The 17,836-nt window shown below is 42.9% G+C and overlaps 1 protein-coding gene and 1 pseudogene across 1 annotated transcript in view; both read left to right on the top strand.

Moving 5' to 3' along the window:
• The first annotated feature begins 2,501 nt into the window (after window positions 1-2,501).
• LOC126355358 (collagen alpha-1(XVIII) chain-like) overlaps window positions 2,502-17,836 on the top strand; it is a 586,377-nt gene continuing 571,042 nt past the window's right edge. Inside the window, exons 1-2 of the mRNA XM_050005652.1 lie at window positions 2,502-2,581; window positions 9,776-10,018. Coding sequence (XP_049861609.1) covers window positions 2,502-2,581; window positions 9,776-10,018 — 323 coding nt within the window. The remainder of the gene's footprint in view (window positions 2,582-9,775; window positions 10,019-17,836) is intronic.
• LOC126356748 (5S ribosomal RNA) lies at window positions 16,079-16,196 on the top strand (annotated as a pseudogene).

The raw sequence follows: 17,836 nt of genomic DNA on the forward strand, positions 1-17,836 counted from the left end.
TAGCAACTGTGGCCCTATCTTTGGGGTGACGTCGTGGTTCTTCCGTGCTGTGCGAGTGTGCAGTGCGGTTGGGGATGTAGGAGGAGCAGAGCGGGAACACGCCGGGACCGCTGGTGGCGCGCATGAACTGCCGTATCGAAGGGCTGCGGTCACGAGGGTGCACGACCTCGTCGAAACCGGATCCTGCAAGTTTAAGTTGAGAGCATGTCAATTCGGGTAGACAAACCTCCACCATTACGAAATCTCGCGATTCCCCAGTGACTTGGGTTCGTGTTGCTGCTCATAGTGTCGCCGAGGCAAAGAGCAACGAGTGGAGTGCTTGGGGAACGCGGATCTGATTAGCTTTCCTAGGCTTCTAATTAATATTTACTACCTTCAGCTTGTTACAGTTGTTAAGTTCAATCAGCGATATTATCCTTCCTGGGGACCGCTAATGCCCCAGTTACCTGTCCTGGGGGAGTTTGTGTCTGTAACGGCAGTGTACGTTTCCTCGCCTTGCCGTCGCTCTCTGTTGAGGCGTGTACGTTTGACAGCTTTCTTGATTGTAGGTTGGTTGGCGATTTTTCTACCTTGATGGTAGTGATCCCATTCTTGTTCCGGGCGCTCTAAGCACCGTATTCTGAGGCTGGAGTCCAGACCGCCGGTTCCGGCTTTGGCGTATCTTTACATCTTTGCAATTGGTTTATTGGACTTCAGGTAGCCTCACCAAGATTATCATTAGTCACTCGTTAAACTGCCACTCTTCTGAGTTACCATCTTGTGGTGCGAGTGCAACTTTTCGCTGCCTTTCTCATCGGTCGCTAAAGTGTTTTTGACCTGACCTACTCAGAGGCCAATTCCTGGAGCATCGTGTGTGACTGGCCCTTGTGTTTTTTTATTGTGTTATTATTTTATTACCAAGTTACCACCATTTGTCTCACCTGTTTAGTGATCAGTTGCTTGTCCTTTTGAATTAACCTTTGTTATTATAGCCGGTCTGAGTGGCCGAGCGGTTCTAGGTGCTACAGTCTGGAACCGCGCGACCACTACGGACGCAGGTTCGAATCCTGCCTCGAGCATGGATGTGTGTGATGTCCTTAGGTTAGCTAGGTTTAAGTAGTTCCAAGTTCTAGGGGACTGATGACCTCAGAAGTTAAGTCCCATAGTTCTCAGAGCCATTTGAACCATTTTTTGTTATTATATTTGCTGTTTTATTGTATGTTGTTAATTTTGTTAATAATTGCCATTCTTGGCGTTTAAGGCCTTCAGCCGTGAAACAATTATTAATTTATTGCCATTAAGGCCTTCAGCCGTGAGCATGGTTAATTGCTTTAAAATACTAATTTGGTAATTCTATTTTAGCAGTGAGCTTTAAGATCTTTGGTGATTTGTCTTTTATATTTTAATAACTGTAATTGTACGTTACAAGTTCAAACAATTCTTACTTTATTCACCTTAAGGCCTTCAGCCGTGGAACAATTCGTAAATTATTGCCATTACTTTAATTTGTTGTTGGTTTTAAATAAACTGTGTGTGATTAAAAGAAAAGCCAACCAATAGTGATTACCGCCCCGTCAACAATCGTAACCGAATCCTGCCTTCCTTGACTACCAGGTGTCAAATATCTCGTAGCTGAATGCACTACTTCAATATATCACTAATGTCCGTGAAAACAGTCAACGTAAAAACCGTACGATCAAAATAGAACACCATTTCTCTTGGAGCATTTCAGAAATACATCGGATGCATTGTAAGTGGTGTCTTAGTACAGTGTCATTAAGAACAGGCTTTGCGCTTTACATTGATGTAAGAATGCTATCAACATTACGTAACCTGATAAGGAAAGCGGATCATGGTTAGGTATAATGTTTTTTGGAGAGCAGTATGTTACCTCTGTCATACTTTGTATCATTATACGACATGATTCGTGCAGGGGACAATAGTCATTTACGCAGGGCGTGTCTGCTAGTCCACTTGTTGGGCGGGTACACAGCCCGCAGAGTGCAGTGACTAATCAGGTGATCGTTTGTGGAGTGCTTTCTGTCGACGCCTAGTTGGCCTCGCATACCCATCCACAACTCATTACGAGACTTGCAAATTGTTCTCCGACACAATAGGCGCCCTCACTAATCGAGATGCTCCACAGGCTTGTTAAATGCGAACGCTGCTGAGATTCTGCTTACATTACTGTTGGCTGCTTTTACTGCGGTTGCAGTCTCCTTGTTAGAGTGTGTTTATTTTAAGGAGCTGTAACTGCAACTTGAGTCTCTCCGTATTTGAAAATAACATTTTTTCTCGCTCTAGGCAAATCTAAGTTTCACGTTACGATGAACCATCGCTAAAACTGGGAAGTTTCGGAATCCCTTGGTAGACTGCGAACAAGAACAACAAGATCCTAAGCAAATCTTCAAAAATGGAGATACTCAGTGCCGCCTAACCAGTGCAAATTTGGTGAGCTCCAGACAACCGAAGACATATGTTCCTGTGCTTATTCTTTCATCCAATGCAGCCTCATTGACGTAATGTCGGTAGCTCTTAAAGCAACGGACGTCGCCTACTTCTGGAATGAAACTAGCCAGCCTAGTACTATACCTGTCAAACAGTAGGTGCAAATGGATTGGCAGTCCCCTTCTTCCTACGCTACAGAACAGTGTTAAACACAGTGCCACATCGTCGACTACTAAATTACACGGACTACCTTCGCAGGTGTAGAGTTGGCTATAATGGAAACGAGGATAATATCAGCATGCGGCAGTGTAGTGTAATAGCATGCCTAATGTTCTCAAATACATAAATAATTTATCAGACATGATCAGCAGCAGCATTCGTATCTTATGACTCGGATATCTGATTGATTTTTCCCTGGAAGAAACGTTGTGATGCAGTCGCGCATTCATGTTTAAGCCGGGAAATCTGTAGAAGACAGGCCTGAATACAGATTTTATACTCGTTTAGCACCTACCAGTGAAAACGTACAGCTTAAGGTACGCTGCGTTTGCGAATATTTTCGTTCATGTGAAAAAAATCGATGTTCAGCTAAATGCAGCAACGAGGACAATAACAGACTGTATCAGATTTGTTCCTCATCACTGGTTACCACCTATAACTTATACTGCGCTACCGGATTTTGGAAGACAGAATGCCCTTCTCAAGAAATATGAAAATTTAATTAAAGTTCCGCAGCTGGCAATCCACTCTGATGTGCCTGCGCTTAGAATGAAGCGATGAAAATCGAGGCAGGCATCTGGTATTTTGGTAGAATCACTGCAAGCAGTAGATTTCGCCATGAGCAGGAAGTAGTCAGAAACGCGTGTAACATTGCCCATGAGCAGTATCAGACCATCATAAGACCTAGCACACGACCATCCGGCATGTAATTACCGCGACGTGCTTAGAAAACAGTTAACAGAATTCGTACAGGTCCTGGTATTTGTGCAGAACGCCTCCACCGATGGGAAAAGGCTTCATCTTCTCAATGTGACTGTGGCAATGAACATCAGACCATCAAACACATTGTAAAAAGCTGTAGCGGACGAACTTATCTTGGAAATCCAAACCATTTCTTTAAAGTGGCAGAGGTAACCCTTGAATGGGCTCAGACTTTGGATATTAAATTGTAGATTTAATTTTTTTGTTCTATTTGTTTTGTAGAACTATGCAATTCATGTTGTTAGTTATAGTTCAATCTGTATTGCATACGCTAAATAAATGAATCACTTTGAGATTGTTCGCTAACGATGCTCCTGTCTACAAGAAAATATCGTCTCTGGACGATTGTGAGGAAACGCAAGTAAAACTCGGCAAAATTTATAATTGGTTTAGTAAATAGCAGCTGTCTTCGCATGTGGTTGAATGCAAGAATATGGCTATAACCACGAGAAACAATCCGATAACACCCGGTCAAAAGATTGTTGTTGGTGTTTTGGTCTTCAGTGCGGAGACTGGTTTATTGCAGCTCTCCATGTTAATCAGGCCTGTCCAAGCCTTTTCATCTCTAAATACTTACCATTTCTCCGAAACATTGAGACACCCCCCCCCCCACAACCGCTCCCCCCCCCCCCCCCCCCGCTCTTATGCTCCACAGACACAAACACACACACGTTTCTCTCCATTACCAATCTGACGATTCCTTGATGCTTCTGTGAGTCTCCTATCAACCGGTCTCTTATCTTAAAGAACTTGTGCGATAAATTTATATCTTCCCCCATTCAATTCAGTAGCTCCTCACTAGTTATTCGATTTACTCATCTAATCTTCACCATTGCTCTGTAGCACCACATTTCAAAAGCTTATATTTTCTTCTTGTATAGACTGTTTATCGTCCACGTTTCTCATTCATGCATGACTACATTCGAGGCAAATATCTTCAAAAAAAAAAAAACTTTACAACACTTAAATTTATATTCGAATAAACAAAGTCCTCCTTTTGTGGTATACTTTTCTTGCTATTGCCAGTCTGCACCTCCGTACTTTGTCCACCATAAACTAATAGCAAAACCTATCTGTTAGGGTTAGTCTTTCACTTCCTAATCTGCTTCGCTCAGTATCACAAGAGTCTCATTTTCGAATTAATCTATTTCCCTCACCATCGCCTGATTTGCTGTAAGTGTGAATATCTGTTAAAGTCTCTTAACTTGTTCTTACTTTTGTTTCTTTTAATTTGTAGTATGACGCTTCTGGCAGGGATAGAAAAAAACTTCGCACAATCGATTCCGTTTTGAGAAAGAGCTGAACAGAACACTGGACGAGCCTTAAGAAGCGGGTTAAGTGCCTACATTGCGGATCTCCAATGCACCCCACAAATGAACTACAAGATTCACGTCCGCAAAGTATCGCAGAGAGGCGCATGTGCTGGATTTCCTAGTCTGTGAGCAATTATTCCACTAGAGCAGCTTGGAAAGGTCCCACACCCCTGTGATGGTCTCTGTACGTGTGGGAACTAAAAGTGCGTGTCAGGGGTGCACACCGTTCGAACGTAAGGCTTCATCACATCAGCCCCACTCACCGAGGAACTAGATTCTTTCGACGACATTCCAGAGATTATAGCTACAGAACTAGCTACTTTGATCCATGTGCGCAACAGCACACAGGATTCACTGATAAAGCCCAAATACACAATCGTTACACAGTTCTCCGAGTGAAACGAGTCTTTGCCGATCCGTAAATGAGTAAATTAATACACAGCAAAAGAAACATCCAAAAAATTCAGGTATAGTTTGGAGTTGTCATGAGCGTTTAGTATTCCGTCCAGAGAGTTGTCTAAAGGCCTAGATTCCCAATTCCGATAGTGTAATGAGACATCGACGCGAGATGTCAGCGGTGTTCCTCGTTCGGGAGCGATGTATCTGATACAATCTCGCTGGCAATCTTCACAACGTGGCCTCTTCTCCTGGTGTTTCTAGAAGCGTTAACAAACTAAGTGCTCCCGCCTCTCAGTCTTCTTTTGCGGTTTAAGCTTGTGGCGGTCTGTCTGGAGGTGAATGTTTATTGGTGTTATTCTGTCAGTTTAACGTCACACCTTCCCAATCCTGGACACTAGAGGAATTTTAACTCAGCTGCAGGTGCTATCACAAGCAGTAGGGGCGTAAAACGAATCCCCATTGAACACTATGGCTACTTTAAGTTATCGTCCTGTCTAAAATGTTCATGTGTCTACGTAAAAATTAATGTTTATTGCAGGAAACAATTTAAAGGTTTCAGTTCTCTAAGAGTAATAATTAATTCCAAGGACTAAACGTCTCGCACTTTTCATGATTACTGTTAAGCAAAATCAACTGCTTCGGTGAATGTTAACCAATAAATTAAAGTTCTGATTCAACATAGTCACTTGAAAGTAAGAAGAAAAATCACTCAACTGCTGTAACTTAGGCTGGTGTATTGTTCCATAAAGCAACACAAGCACTGTGCAGCGCATATACCTATCTTTTAAATGTCGGAAATACTTGAAGTGCACTATTAATCCAAATGGGACTGGCCTGGCGTATTCTGAGCGATCCACATCACTCTATAAGAATGTAATACAATAAAAGAATTATAAACATTTCTGTTTGCTTATCGTACAGCGGAAACGCGCGTCCTTTGGAGGCCGGTATTGTCGGGCGGCTGTCGTTGCTCACATAGACGTGTGCAGGGAAATTTCATACCTCTCAGCACCTCTGAACACTGCCTGGCTCGTTACAATAAATAGTTTTCTGGAACAGTTGTTCACCAAAATGAGCACAAGTATATCTCCCTAGTTCTAGTTAGCCTGCCCGCTCAGCAGAAGTACTCAACAAAATCCCCTACATTTACGATGTACTCGAGGATTAAAATAACGTACAACGGTTTTCCTAAGGAAACCGTCACACTCTTTTCGCACGTTGCTTAATAGTATCGGATCAGAATAGTGATCCAGGAAGTGTAAAATGAATTTCTTTTATTTCCTCCATTGATCACAAAAGTTTTGGTCCTTAGAGTACCAGTTTTGGTCAGCAATACTCATCTTCGGATCTGTTTCATAACATGAGCTAATGTAATAAAGCCGTAGTGGCACCGTCAAAAAATATACACACAATCAGCTTAGCGTTACGCACACATTTAAAATACGGTATAAACCACGCCACAGTTCTGGCAGAGTCATACATCTCATAAAACAGATCTGAAGGAGGTCATTGCTGACGGAAACCAGTAGTTTAAGGACGAAAAGCTTTTTGATGACTAGTGGAAATAAAAGAAATTCATTCGTCACACCCTTCTTTTATGGGTGACTTCTGTTTATTGGTGTTCTTTTTTCTCCTCTCATGCTGCCAGCTACCCTGTCAGCAAGGCAGTTACCACCGAGGCTGACCAACCAGAGCGCTCATGAGCGTGCTCGCTCATGGAGCAGCAGGTTAATCCACCGACAGCACTGCCTGATGTCTCGGGCAGGTGATATCCGCAGAGTCGATTGCACGCTACTGATGTCGTAGCCGACTCTGGTTGGTCTACAGGAAAATCGACTGTCAGTTTTCCTCTAGGCTGATGTGCAACGAGAATCATTCTGTAAACTGAAAAGCATACTTCTGGGAAAAGCTCATTCCACCATTCATCATGATTCTATCTTCACGTTAAACGCGCCATTCTCTGCACACAATGAGCGTGAGATACACACTGCCGAAAGTATGGCATGCAGACCAACTGCTCTGAGCCACGGATAGATGGTGTCTCTGGGAACTGCTTCGCAGGTCTTTCTCTCTCGAACACTACGCTGTCTTTAAAAGGTATTGGTGGCATTCACTTCAAAACTATGCCAACAGACTACCTGTATACCCAACTCAAAATTTAAGAGCAAACACCACTGCCATATTACTGTTAGAACGCATTCATCGCCGGAGGTTCGAGTCCTCTTTCGGGCATGTGTGTGTGTGTGTGTGTGTGTGTGTGTGTGTGTGTGTGTGTTGTCTTTGGCGTAAGTTAGTTTAAGTTAGATTAAGTAGCGCGTAAGCTTGGGGACCGATGATCTCAGCAGTTTGGTCCCATAAGACCTTACTACAAATTTCCAATTTCCAGTGCACTCATTTTGGTTTTGAACCACACTGACAGGGAGTAGTCCTCTCTATATCGACAGGGCAATTCTAATTGTGGACTAACATTGTCTGTTCTTTACTGTGATTGTTCATGCTGTTTCCTTTCCTATTTCCTCTGTTTCCGATGATGCTTAACATTTTTACGGCAATATACAGTTTGAAGTTGATAGGCCTCTGTTTAACCGATGTTGTTGAGGTATTAGAGCATCTGTGCTACACTGTGTGCTGTGCTGTGCGTGATTGTGCGTGTGTGTGTAGGAAGACAGACAAGAACCGTAAGTGCAGATTTTTTTTTTGTCACCAGAGTGTTCGAGTGTGTGATGTGGCCCGCCACAGCTTCCTTTCTTGTATCAACTTCTTCACCTAAGGGTAACACTTATACCCAATGTCCACCCTTATTTGTTGAATGTTCTCTGGTGTATAGACACATTTCCTAACATGTCTCTTCTTCTAGTTACTGTTATCCATATAAGAGTGTTCGACGATTCTGCGGAGAATTTCCTGTGTTTAACTTATCACTCCACTTAGTTTTCAGCATTTTTCTGTAATACATCAAACGTTTAGATTCTCTTTTTCCTGCTTTTGTCACTATCCATGATTCATTGATACAATGTTGTGTTCAATACATCCATCTTTAAAAATAATACCTTTTTTGATAAAAGTACACTTTTTCTTTGATGAAAAGTCTTCTCTATATCTGTTCTAATCTACTTTCTGTGTCTTTCACGTTTCCTCTCTCGCTGTTCTCTTGTCTATAATGTAGAAGAATTCTTTTCTTTCATTTACTACGGGACTCCAATTCTAATGTTACGTTTACCGCTAATCTCATCTTTGGTCCATTTTTGGTCTATTGTCACATTTAGAGTGCATGCCACAGGATATTCAACACCGTCGTTTGTCTCTCGCGAGTGCAACGCGGAAAGAGCAAATTTTTGGGAGTTTGTGGTAAGTACCTATAGGAGCAAACTGCTGAGGTCATCGGCCCCTTGGTCCCTAGGATTATACGCTACTTAATTTAACTTAAACAAACTTACGCTAAGGACAACACACACACCCATGCCCGAGGGAGGACTCGAACCTCCGACGGGGGGAGCCGTACGACCCGTGGCAAGACGCCTTAGACCGCGCGGCGGGAAAAGAGGATATGGAAGAGATAAAAATAATGGAGTGGAAATCAGAATGAAATTATGTTGACGACATAACTGCCATAGCGGAAAAAGAAGGGAAACTGGAGAAAACGTTAGCAAACATGATTATCGAGGAACAGAAGCATAAAATCAAAATTAACACAAGGAAGGCCGAAATTATATCATGCAAGCGCCAACCTATCGTAGTAGACATTGCAGTTAACGTATGACAAATGAATACCTTCAACTACTTAGCATGTAAAAGCAGTACAGACAGTGACCCTTTAGCTGACATAAAGGGCAGAACTGCACAGACAAAGGCAGTCTATTACAAGAGAAACATACTGCTTGGTTCGAGGAACCAGGACGTGGAGTCCAAAATAAAGTTTTTTAAGTTCTTTGCTGGAGCGTAGCCACTACTGCACGAAAATATGAACTATTTGTGCATGTGAGAAGAAAAATCTGGAATTATTTAAAAAGTGTTGCTCGAACATGATGTAAACAATCTCACGGAAACAACGCTCACAAATGAAAAATCCTTAGAAGAATATGTGAAAAAGATCTCTGCTACCAACACTATGGCCAGCTGCACCAAAACAATATCTTTCATGGCTAATGAAAAAGAATTAATTATTCAAGGCAAGAGAAGGAGAGGTAGAGTTCATGCTCCAAACAGATCAGCTGTGATGTACGAGACGCTTCGCATGAGAAATTGAAGAGACAAACAGACAACAAAAAGAAGTTTTGTAGAAGTATTGCTGCCAACCAGTTGTCGGATTAACACTTAAGAAAATGTGTGAATAATCTGTCGTCTCATGACTTGTACTATTTTTTTTCGAATGTTTTTGCAACATTTGAAATTTTCCAAAGCGAAAATGAAATGAAATGATCGTATGGCATTGATAGCCACGAGGCCCCACCTGGGGAAATTCGACCACCGAGTTGTAAGTCTTTTCAGCTGACGCCAGACTGAGCGACTTGCGTGTCGATTATTACGAAATGGTGATGACAACACGACACTCAGTCCCTGAGAGAAGGATCGAACCCCGGCTCGCTACACGGCAGTTAGACGAGCTGACCACTCTGCTAAAATTAAAGGGGGAATGCTTTGCACGAGTGTTGTAGCGACGGAGTACTTGCAGCGAGGAGGAGACGGAGGTGGGCGTGCCGGTACGAGGGGACGCGGTGTGTGGTGTGTTGCCTACGCTGCGGGGGCCAGGCGCGGCAGCTGCAGCGGAGCCTGACTGAGGCAGTAGCGGTGTCGGCGCGGCAGAGAGCAGACGTACCAGCAGTCAGCTGCTCTGCTCCCAGTGCGACGGGCGACCAGAGACTTACTGCCGCCATGGCGGCAGCCGCCGGACGCCACGGGTGAGTCGGGCTGGCGCCTGCCAGGCAATTTGTCAGACTGCAGTGGTGGTGCGATTCAGAGCCAAGACAGCTATATCCATATCCATAGTATGCAAAACACCGGGAAGCACATGGTGGAGAGTATTTCCAATTGTACCATGTTTTAGGGATCCTTCCTGCACCATTCACGTATGGAGCGCGGAAGGAATGAATGCTTAATTGTCTCTGTGCATAGTGTGAGTAATCTTACTTTCGTGGTCCTTATGGAACGCCGGCCAGAGTGGCCGAGCGGTTCTAGGCGCTACAGTCTGGAATCGAGCGACCGCTACGGTCGCAGGTTCGAATCCTGCCTCGGGCATGGATGTGCGTGATGTCCTTAGGTTAGTTAGGTTTAAGTAGTTCTAAGTTCTAGGAGACTGATGACCTCAGCAGATAAGTACCATAGTGCTCAGAGCCATTATAACCATTTTTGATCCTTATGAAACCAATACGTAGAGGGTTTTCGTTTATCCTTAGATACTTACTATGGTTTCATGAAAGTTTGTAAGTAGGCTTTCGTGGTATAGTTGACGTTATCTTCAAACGCCCGCCTATTCGGTTTTTCAGCGTTCCCGTAAAGTTCTCTCGTGAGTGAAACAAACCTGTGACCATCCATGCTGCACTTCTTTCCAAATTTTCAGCAGCCGCTGTTACTCCTATTTCGAATGGGACCCAAACAGTTCAGCAATAGTCTACGGTGGGTCACACGGGCCATTTGTAATCAGCCTCCTTTGTAGATACTTTGTTTACGTTTACTCCACGCAGGTAGCACTAACTCACTTTCACTTTCCCCCTTACTCTTTCAGTCGCGAAAGGGTCACGTGGAGAACGACTGTTGGTTACTCTCCGTCTGATCTTAGCTTTCACTGTCTTTTCGCTCAACACACGTGGCAGAGAGCAAGTTGATTCTCGAAATTTTGAGACACTGATTCAATTTTCCTAGTATCCTACCAATGAATCGCACGCAGCCACATGTTTTTCCCACGACTGATTCCAAGTGATCTTTCTTTTTCATATTCTCACAAACTGTAAATATAATATGAGTTTAGTGAATCAACTATAGTCATACATTTTTTAATATTTAAATCAATTTGTCAAAGTTTCCACTATTTTGAAATCTGATCTGGATCTGATGGGATATATGTGTAAGCTTCTCAGATCCATTTAGACAATACCATAACCTGCGAAATGTCTGACATTACTGTTATCTGCCATGCCATTGATATATAACATCAGCAGTGAAATTATTATGTAGCGGAGAGTGCAAAATGGATTCCGACTTTGCGCAAACTATTAAGCTTTATATCCAGTACTAACACTGCTATACGTCAGACCAAGTAAATAGGAGAAAAATCAAAATTCTAGTCTTTTATTTTTAAATGTGCAAGCTGTCGAATTGATTGAAACACTGCACTTCTATCCGTGAGATTGGGGTTCAAACCTGCGATCAGCCATTCGGATGTGCGTTTTCTGTAGTTGCCAAAATTATTTCGTATGAAATTATGTCCACATATAAACAATACAGACAAGTTTAAAGACACGACAGGGGATACTTCGCGTCATTATTTGTCACTCGCAAAAGAAGCGCGGGAAAGGTGACCGTGTACACGAGCTGCTCGCTGTTATCTTGTCAGCCCACGCGGACAGACGAAGGCTCGTATAGTGCTGAGATAGTAACAAACGGAGGGCATCTAGTATCTTAGGGTTAGCCTCGTAGGTGCGTACCAAGGGACTGGAGGGCCTCGAAGTGTTTGCGAGACAGCATCAAAACCGTGAATTTGTGTAGCGTACAAATCAAAGCATAGTACATAAGTAGAGCTTATTTTTTGCTCTTTAATTATTAAGTCTAACAAGATTGTTTCCGCCGTTTTGCAATAGATGGCAGTAGCGGCAAGTGGTGGTGCAGGCGGTTGGTCGCAAGTGTCATATAGTACGCTTAGGCATTTGTAGAAACGACGCCATCAAAATACTAATCGATTTGTGATTGCATCATAAAATCATTCTCGATGGAATGTGTCTACTTACGAGCCCATTTATCGTCATTTGGTGGAGCTTTTAGTTTCCTACTTTAACAGAAAGGAAGCTGCGGATGAGGCTCATCGAACGCCGGGTGCGAGAACGCTCAGAGAGTGGTTTCAATGCTTCAAGCGCGGTGATTTGGACGCCGAGGACCGATTTGGCGGCGGAAGAGAGAAGGTTTTCCGAAGCTACTGAAACCGATGGAAACAATCACAGAAGATCGATATAGAAAGCAATTCATGCGTTTGAACATACCACTGAAAGACAAACGAACACAATACAGCGACAGACATGAAAAGGTGCCAGAATGAGGTTTTCACTCTGCAGCGGAGTGTGCGCTGATATGAAACTTCCTGGCAGATTAAAACTGTGTGCCAGAGCGAGACTCGAACTCGGGTCCCGAGTTCGAGTCTCGGTCGGGCACACAGTTTTAATCTGCCAGGAAGTTTCAAACGAAACTTGTGCTTGACCGCAGCAGCGCGACAGTGCTTGGCCGCAGGTCGTAAAACTCGTCAAAACATACTTGGAAACGGTGAAATCGTAAGTGCTGCCCCGCCCGCCGTATTCTCCAGACCTTGCTCCGTCTGACTATTATCTTTTCTGATCAATGGCACATGGCCTGCCTGTCCAGCACTTCCGGTGATATGAGAAGGAGTAAAACTGGATCTCCACAAAAGACGCCCAGTTCTTCCGCCACAGAATTCCTACAATGTGCGGAAGAAGGGAGAAAGTAGTGGCCAGGGATGGCCAATACTTTGTAGCGTAAAGTTGTACGTTTTTCACAATAAAGCCTCGAACATCGAGAGAAACGGCGGAATCGAAGTTGTAAATCTAATAGTGGTGAGCCTTTAACAGTTTCATTTTGTTTTGCCGTGAAAATTATGTCACCCATACGTTTTAATTTGATGAAAATAACTTTATGTCAGTATATACTAATGTAGTACTACTTATTTGAAAAACACCAATAAATATAGGGTGCAGAAAACAACGTATTCAAAATTTTGGAGTGTTTGGAGAAGATAAAAACAAAAAACATCTTTACGTCATTCAGTGAAGATGTTCGAACTACCGTGTTATGTTTTAGAGGCGTTGCTGACGTCATATGAATTTCTTTTTGTGCGGAGGTGATGAATGGTCCGGTATACTGGATACCGACAGACAGTCCAGAAAAGCTGGTAGCCCGTTTGGCAGAAGCTGCAGCCGTTATTCGTGAAACACCTGGTTGTTCCGTGCGTGTTACATAATCATTAGCACGCAGATGCCTCTCATGCATAAATGAAACAGGGGACATTTCCAGCAACATCTCTAAACCACTATTCATGTCACTTGCGGCAACTCCTTCATGGACCCTTAGCAAGGAAAGGGTGCAACTGAGACGATTTGTCCCATTAAGAACTGTTCCCGCTTCTCTCCTCGAAACACTAAAATTTTGTATAAGTAGTTTTTTTTGCACCCTGTATATCGTCTATTCTTATGGCCTTACGCGCGATATACTATGGAGGGAATAAATCTGGGCGAGTCCTTAAGGAATTAACAGTTCTCAAAACTTTCACTTCGTGAAATGAAGATCGCCGGTCATGCCAGTTTCCTATGTGCCATGACCATCATGTGTTGGCTTAAGTGATCAATCACAAATTAGGAGCAGGCATTTCAATTCCAAAGACCACCTCCATTAATCCAGCCTTGTTTGATTGCTCTTGTAATAACCTGACAACCAGCCCTCGTAACCATTACTGTATAATGTTTTCCTGAGCAGACAAATATGACTTATTATTGGACTGAAGGCTCTGTGGGTCTTAGCGGTTACAGTGAGACGAATGTAAGCAAAGTTTTCTTATCTTTCTTGTTGTATACAGTCGCATTGCAGAGACAGCATCCGTAGCAACCCAGTTTTTTTTTTATGCCAGCCGCAATACATAATCAACACCACTGCGCGAATGGTAATGTTACCGATGACAGCGCTACTGAAATGAATTTGCGATACACGGTTTTCAGAAATTTGTTCGGTAAAGAAGATTTAAAAAATATTCCATAATCCGAATCAAGAATAGCTGCCAACATGAGTGACTTAGAAGAAAATAACCTCGGTGCAGCTAAGAAAAATAAAGTCACTTAATAAAGGCACGCCTTCCGGTCCAGACTACACCAATTAGGTTTCTTTCGGAGTACCCTGATGAAATAGGTACATTTTTATCGATCGCATATAACCGTCGCTCGACGAAAGATCTGGGCCTAAGTTGTGCAAATCAACCAATACACAGGAAAAGAATTTTAACTAACCCACTGAATTGTAGACCCATCGATTTGCAGCCGGGTTTTGGATCATACACTGTGTTCGAACACAGGTAACGGTCTAACGACACATAATCAACAATGATTCAGAAAATATGGTTCCTATGAAACACAACTGGCTCTTTATTTACACGAAATATTGAGTGCCATCGACAGGTGGTCTTGCGTTGATTCCATTTTTCTAGATTTCCAGAAGGCTTTCGACTCCAACCCTCACAAGTGCAGCCTAAAAAAGCTGCGTGTCCATAGACTATTGTCTCAGTTGTGTGAAAACCCGTTAAATTTCGAATAGACGATAAATCACACAAAATTAAACGTTGTCGATTCAGTAAGTATCTATAGGTTATAATTACGAAAAACTTAAATTCAAACCATCACGTAGAAAATGCTTTGGGGTGGCAAACCAAAGAGTGCGTTTTATTGGCAGAATACTTAGAAGATGGTACAAATCTACTAAAGAGACTTCCTAACTAGACTTGTCCGTAGTCTTGTGGAGCATTACTGTACAGAGCCTTACCAGACAGGATTGACGGAAAACTTCGGAAAGTTGAAAGAAGGGCAACTCTTTTTGTATTATCGCGAAATAGGGGAGAGAGTATCAAGGTTATAATACCCGAGTTAGGGTGGAAATCATTAAATCAATGGCGTTTTATGATGCGGCGAGAGCTTTACACTAAACTGCAATGATCTCCGGATGCTGAAATATTTTGTGGACTGCAGCCTACATATAGTGAAATGACCATTAGTAAAATAAGGGAAATCAGACCTTGCACGGAAAGATTTAGGCATTCGTTTTTCGCACATCCTATTCGAGAGAGAAACGGTCGGGAAATAGTCTTAGAGTGGTGCTGTGAATTATTTGCCAAACAAATAAGTATGAATTGCAGAGTAGTGCAGTAGATGTAGATATAGCTGGAGAAGTAGACCAAAATAGATTTGTACATCTAACCAGAGAGAGCGCATTTTGCAGACTGTCAAAGGAGATCGAGGCATATGTCAACGACACTTGCCAGAGCATGTGACTCACCTCATACTACGACGTGGGGCGTGTTCCGTGGGTAGTTCACGTAATGGTATAGTGTTAAACGCTTTCAGGGTCTTTCACTTCACGGTTCTCAACCTCGAAAGACCATTTACCGATGATTTGTTTGAATAAGATGCCAATCTCTTTTATATTTCTAAGATCACGTTCGCGCGCGAGGCAACATTTGGAAAAAATGAACTTACAAATTTTGAAAACCAACATGAGGACGGATGAAAATCCTTGTGGCACAAATCAGGTTAGACAAAAGCAATACGTTTAGATGAATATGTGCACTGGAATTAGAGCTGACAGGCTAGTTGATGTGTATGTTCTCCTAGAGCGTCTTACGCATATTGTTTTCAATGATCGTTCACACCATTCTACCAGAAGCTACAGAATGTGACGCTGAGAATAAGCTGGACAATGGGATTCCTGCATATTTCAGACACATTATTCGCGATCCTCGGGATGATTTCTACTATATAAACCGGGCGTCTTTCCTAAGAGCCATCAGGCGCCTTTTCTGTGGCGCTTCGGCAAATACTTGCAATTTTGTGTTTACAGTGTGTAGCTGGAGTCAACCAAAAGGAACACTACTCAGCACGTCTTTCATGTGATGCCCAATGTGGACCGAAAGCGTCGGTTTGTTTCGTGTTATAAACAAAATTATTTCTAAAGCGGAATTTTACGTGCCCACTCGACAAAGTAGCAACGGCCTTGCCGCTGTGAATACACCGGTTCCCGTCAGATCACCGAAGTTAAGCGCTGTCGGGCGTGGCCGGCACTTGGATGGGTGACCAACCTGGCCGCCATGCGCTGTTGCCGTTTTTCGAGGTGCACTCAGCCTCGTGATGCCAATTGAGGAGCTACTCGACCGAATAGTAGCGGCTCCGGTCACAGAAAACTACCACAACGACCGGGAGAGCGGGGTTCTGAACACACTCCCCTCCTATCCGCATCCTCTGGTGAGGATGACGCGGCGGTCGGATGGTACAGATGAGCCGCTTGTGGCCTGAAGACGGAGAAAACACTCTATAAAGTGATCACAAATTAGTCTTCTGTGATATTCGTTTTACTGATATGTATTAACAGGTAAAGTAAAACACGAAGAATGACCAGTACTCCAACAACAGCTGAGCAGCACTCCTATTGAATAGCGGTAGAAGTCAACGCAGGGCAGAGCAGTGCTGTCGCTTCTTTGTGTTTTACTTTACCTGTTAGTACATATCAGTAAAACGAATATCACAGAAGACTAATTTGGGACCATTTTATGGAATGATCACGTAAAATCCCGATAAAAAATCGTTTTATTTGTAATGGGAAACAAACCGACGGTTTCCTTTGACAATGGACGTCACATGAAAAACTTGGTGAGCAGTGTCTGTCTGAGTTGATTCCAGTTACACGCTGTATACACGAAATTGCAAATGTCTGACGAAACACCAGAGAAAAGGCGCCTGGCGATTCTTAGGAGAGACTCCCCGTGTAGGGGAGGCCCTAGTTGAAATTAATGGTCACGCAATTAATTTACACAGAAATACTAAACGAAATTACCTTACTACCATTTTAGTTTATCTGTCAGACATTCCTAATGTAGAGATGCTCCATGATGTATTACGGAAGGCAGCGGAAATATTGTGTGGCTTTCAAATGTTGCATCAAACCATGATACTGCGAGTACATGCGAATGTAGATTAAAACGGAGACCAATTTGAAAATTTGTTACGAGTTTGTGGCTTAAGAACTATATAAAACGTTCGTTCATAGTTGTTGTTGTGGTCTTCAGTCCTGAGACTTGTTTGATGCAGCTCTCCATGGTACTCTATCCTGTGCAAGCTTCTTCATCTCCCAGTACCTACTGCAACCTACATCCTTCTGAATCTCCTTAGTGTATTCATCTCTTGGTCTCCCTCTACGATTTCTAACCTCCACGCTGCCCTCCAATACTAAATTGGTGATCCCTTGATGCCTCAGAACATGTCCTACCAACCGATCCCTTCTTCTAGTCAAGTTGTGCCACAAACTCCTCTTCTCCACAATTCTGTTCAATACCTCCTTATTAGTTATGTGATCTACCCATCTAATCTTCTGCATTCTTCTGCAGCACCACATTTCGAAAGCTTCTGTTCTCTTTTTGTCCAAACTGTTTATCACCCATGTTTCACTTCCATACATGGCTATACTCCACACAAATACTTTCAGAAACGACTTCCTGACACATAAATCTATAGTCGATGTTAACAAATTTCTCTTCTTCAGAAACGCTTTCCTTGCCATTGACAGTCTACATTTTATATCCTCTCTACTTCGACCATCATCAGTTATTTTGCTCCCCAAATAGCATAAGTCCTTTACTATTTAAAGTGTCTCCTTTCTTAATCTAATACCCTCAGCATCACCCAACTTAATTCGACTACATTCCATTATCCTCGTTTTGCTTTTGTTCATCTTATATCCTCCTTTCA

Source organism: Schistocerca gregaria, chromosome 3 (genome assembly GCF_023897955.1).
Source record: "Schistocerca gregaria isolate iqSchGreg1 chromosome 3, iqSchGreg1.2, whole genome shotgun sequence".
In the NCBI taxonomy this organism is placed as follows: Eukaryota; Metazoa; Arthropoda; class Insecta; order Orthoptera; family Acrididae; genus Schistocerca; species Schistocerca gregaria.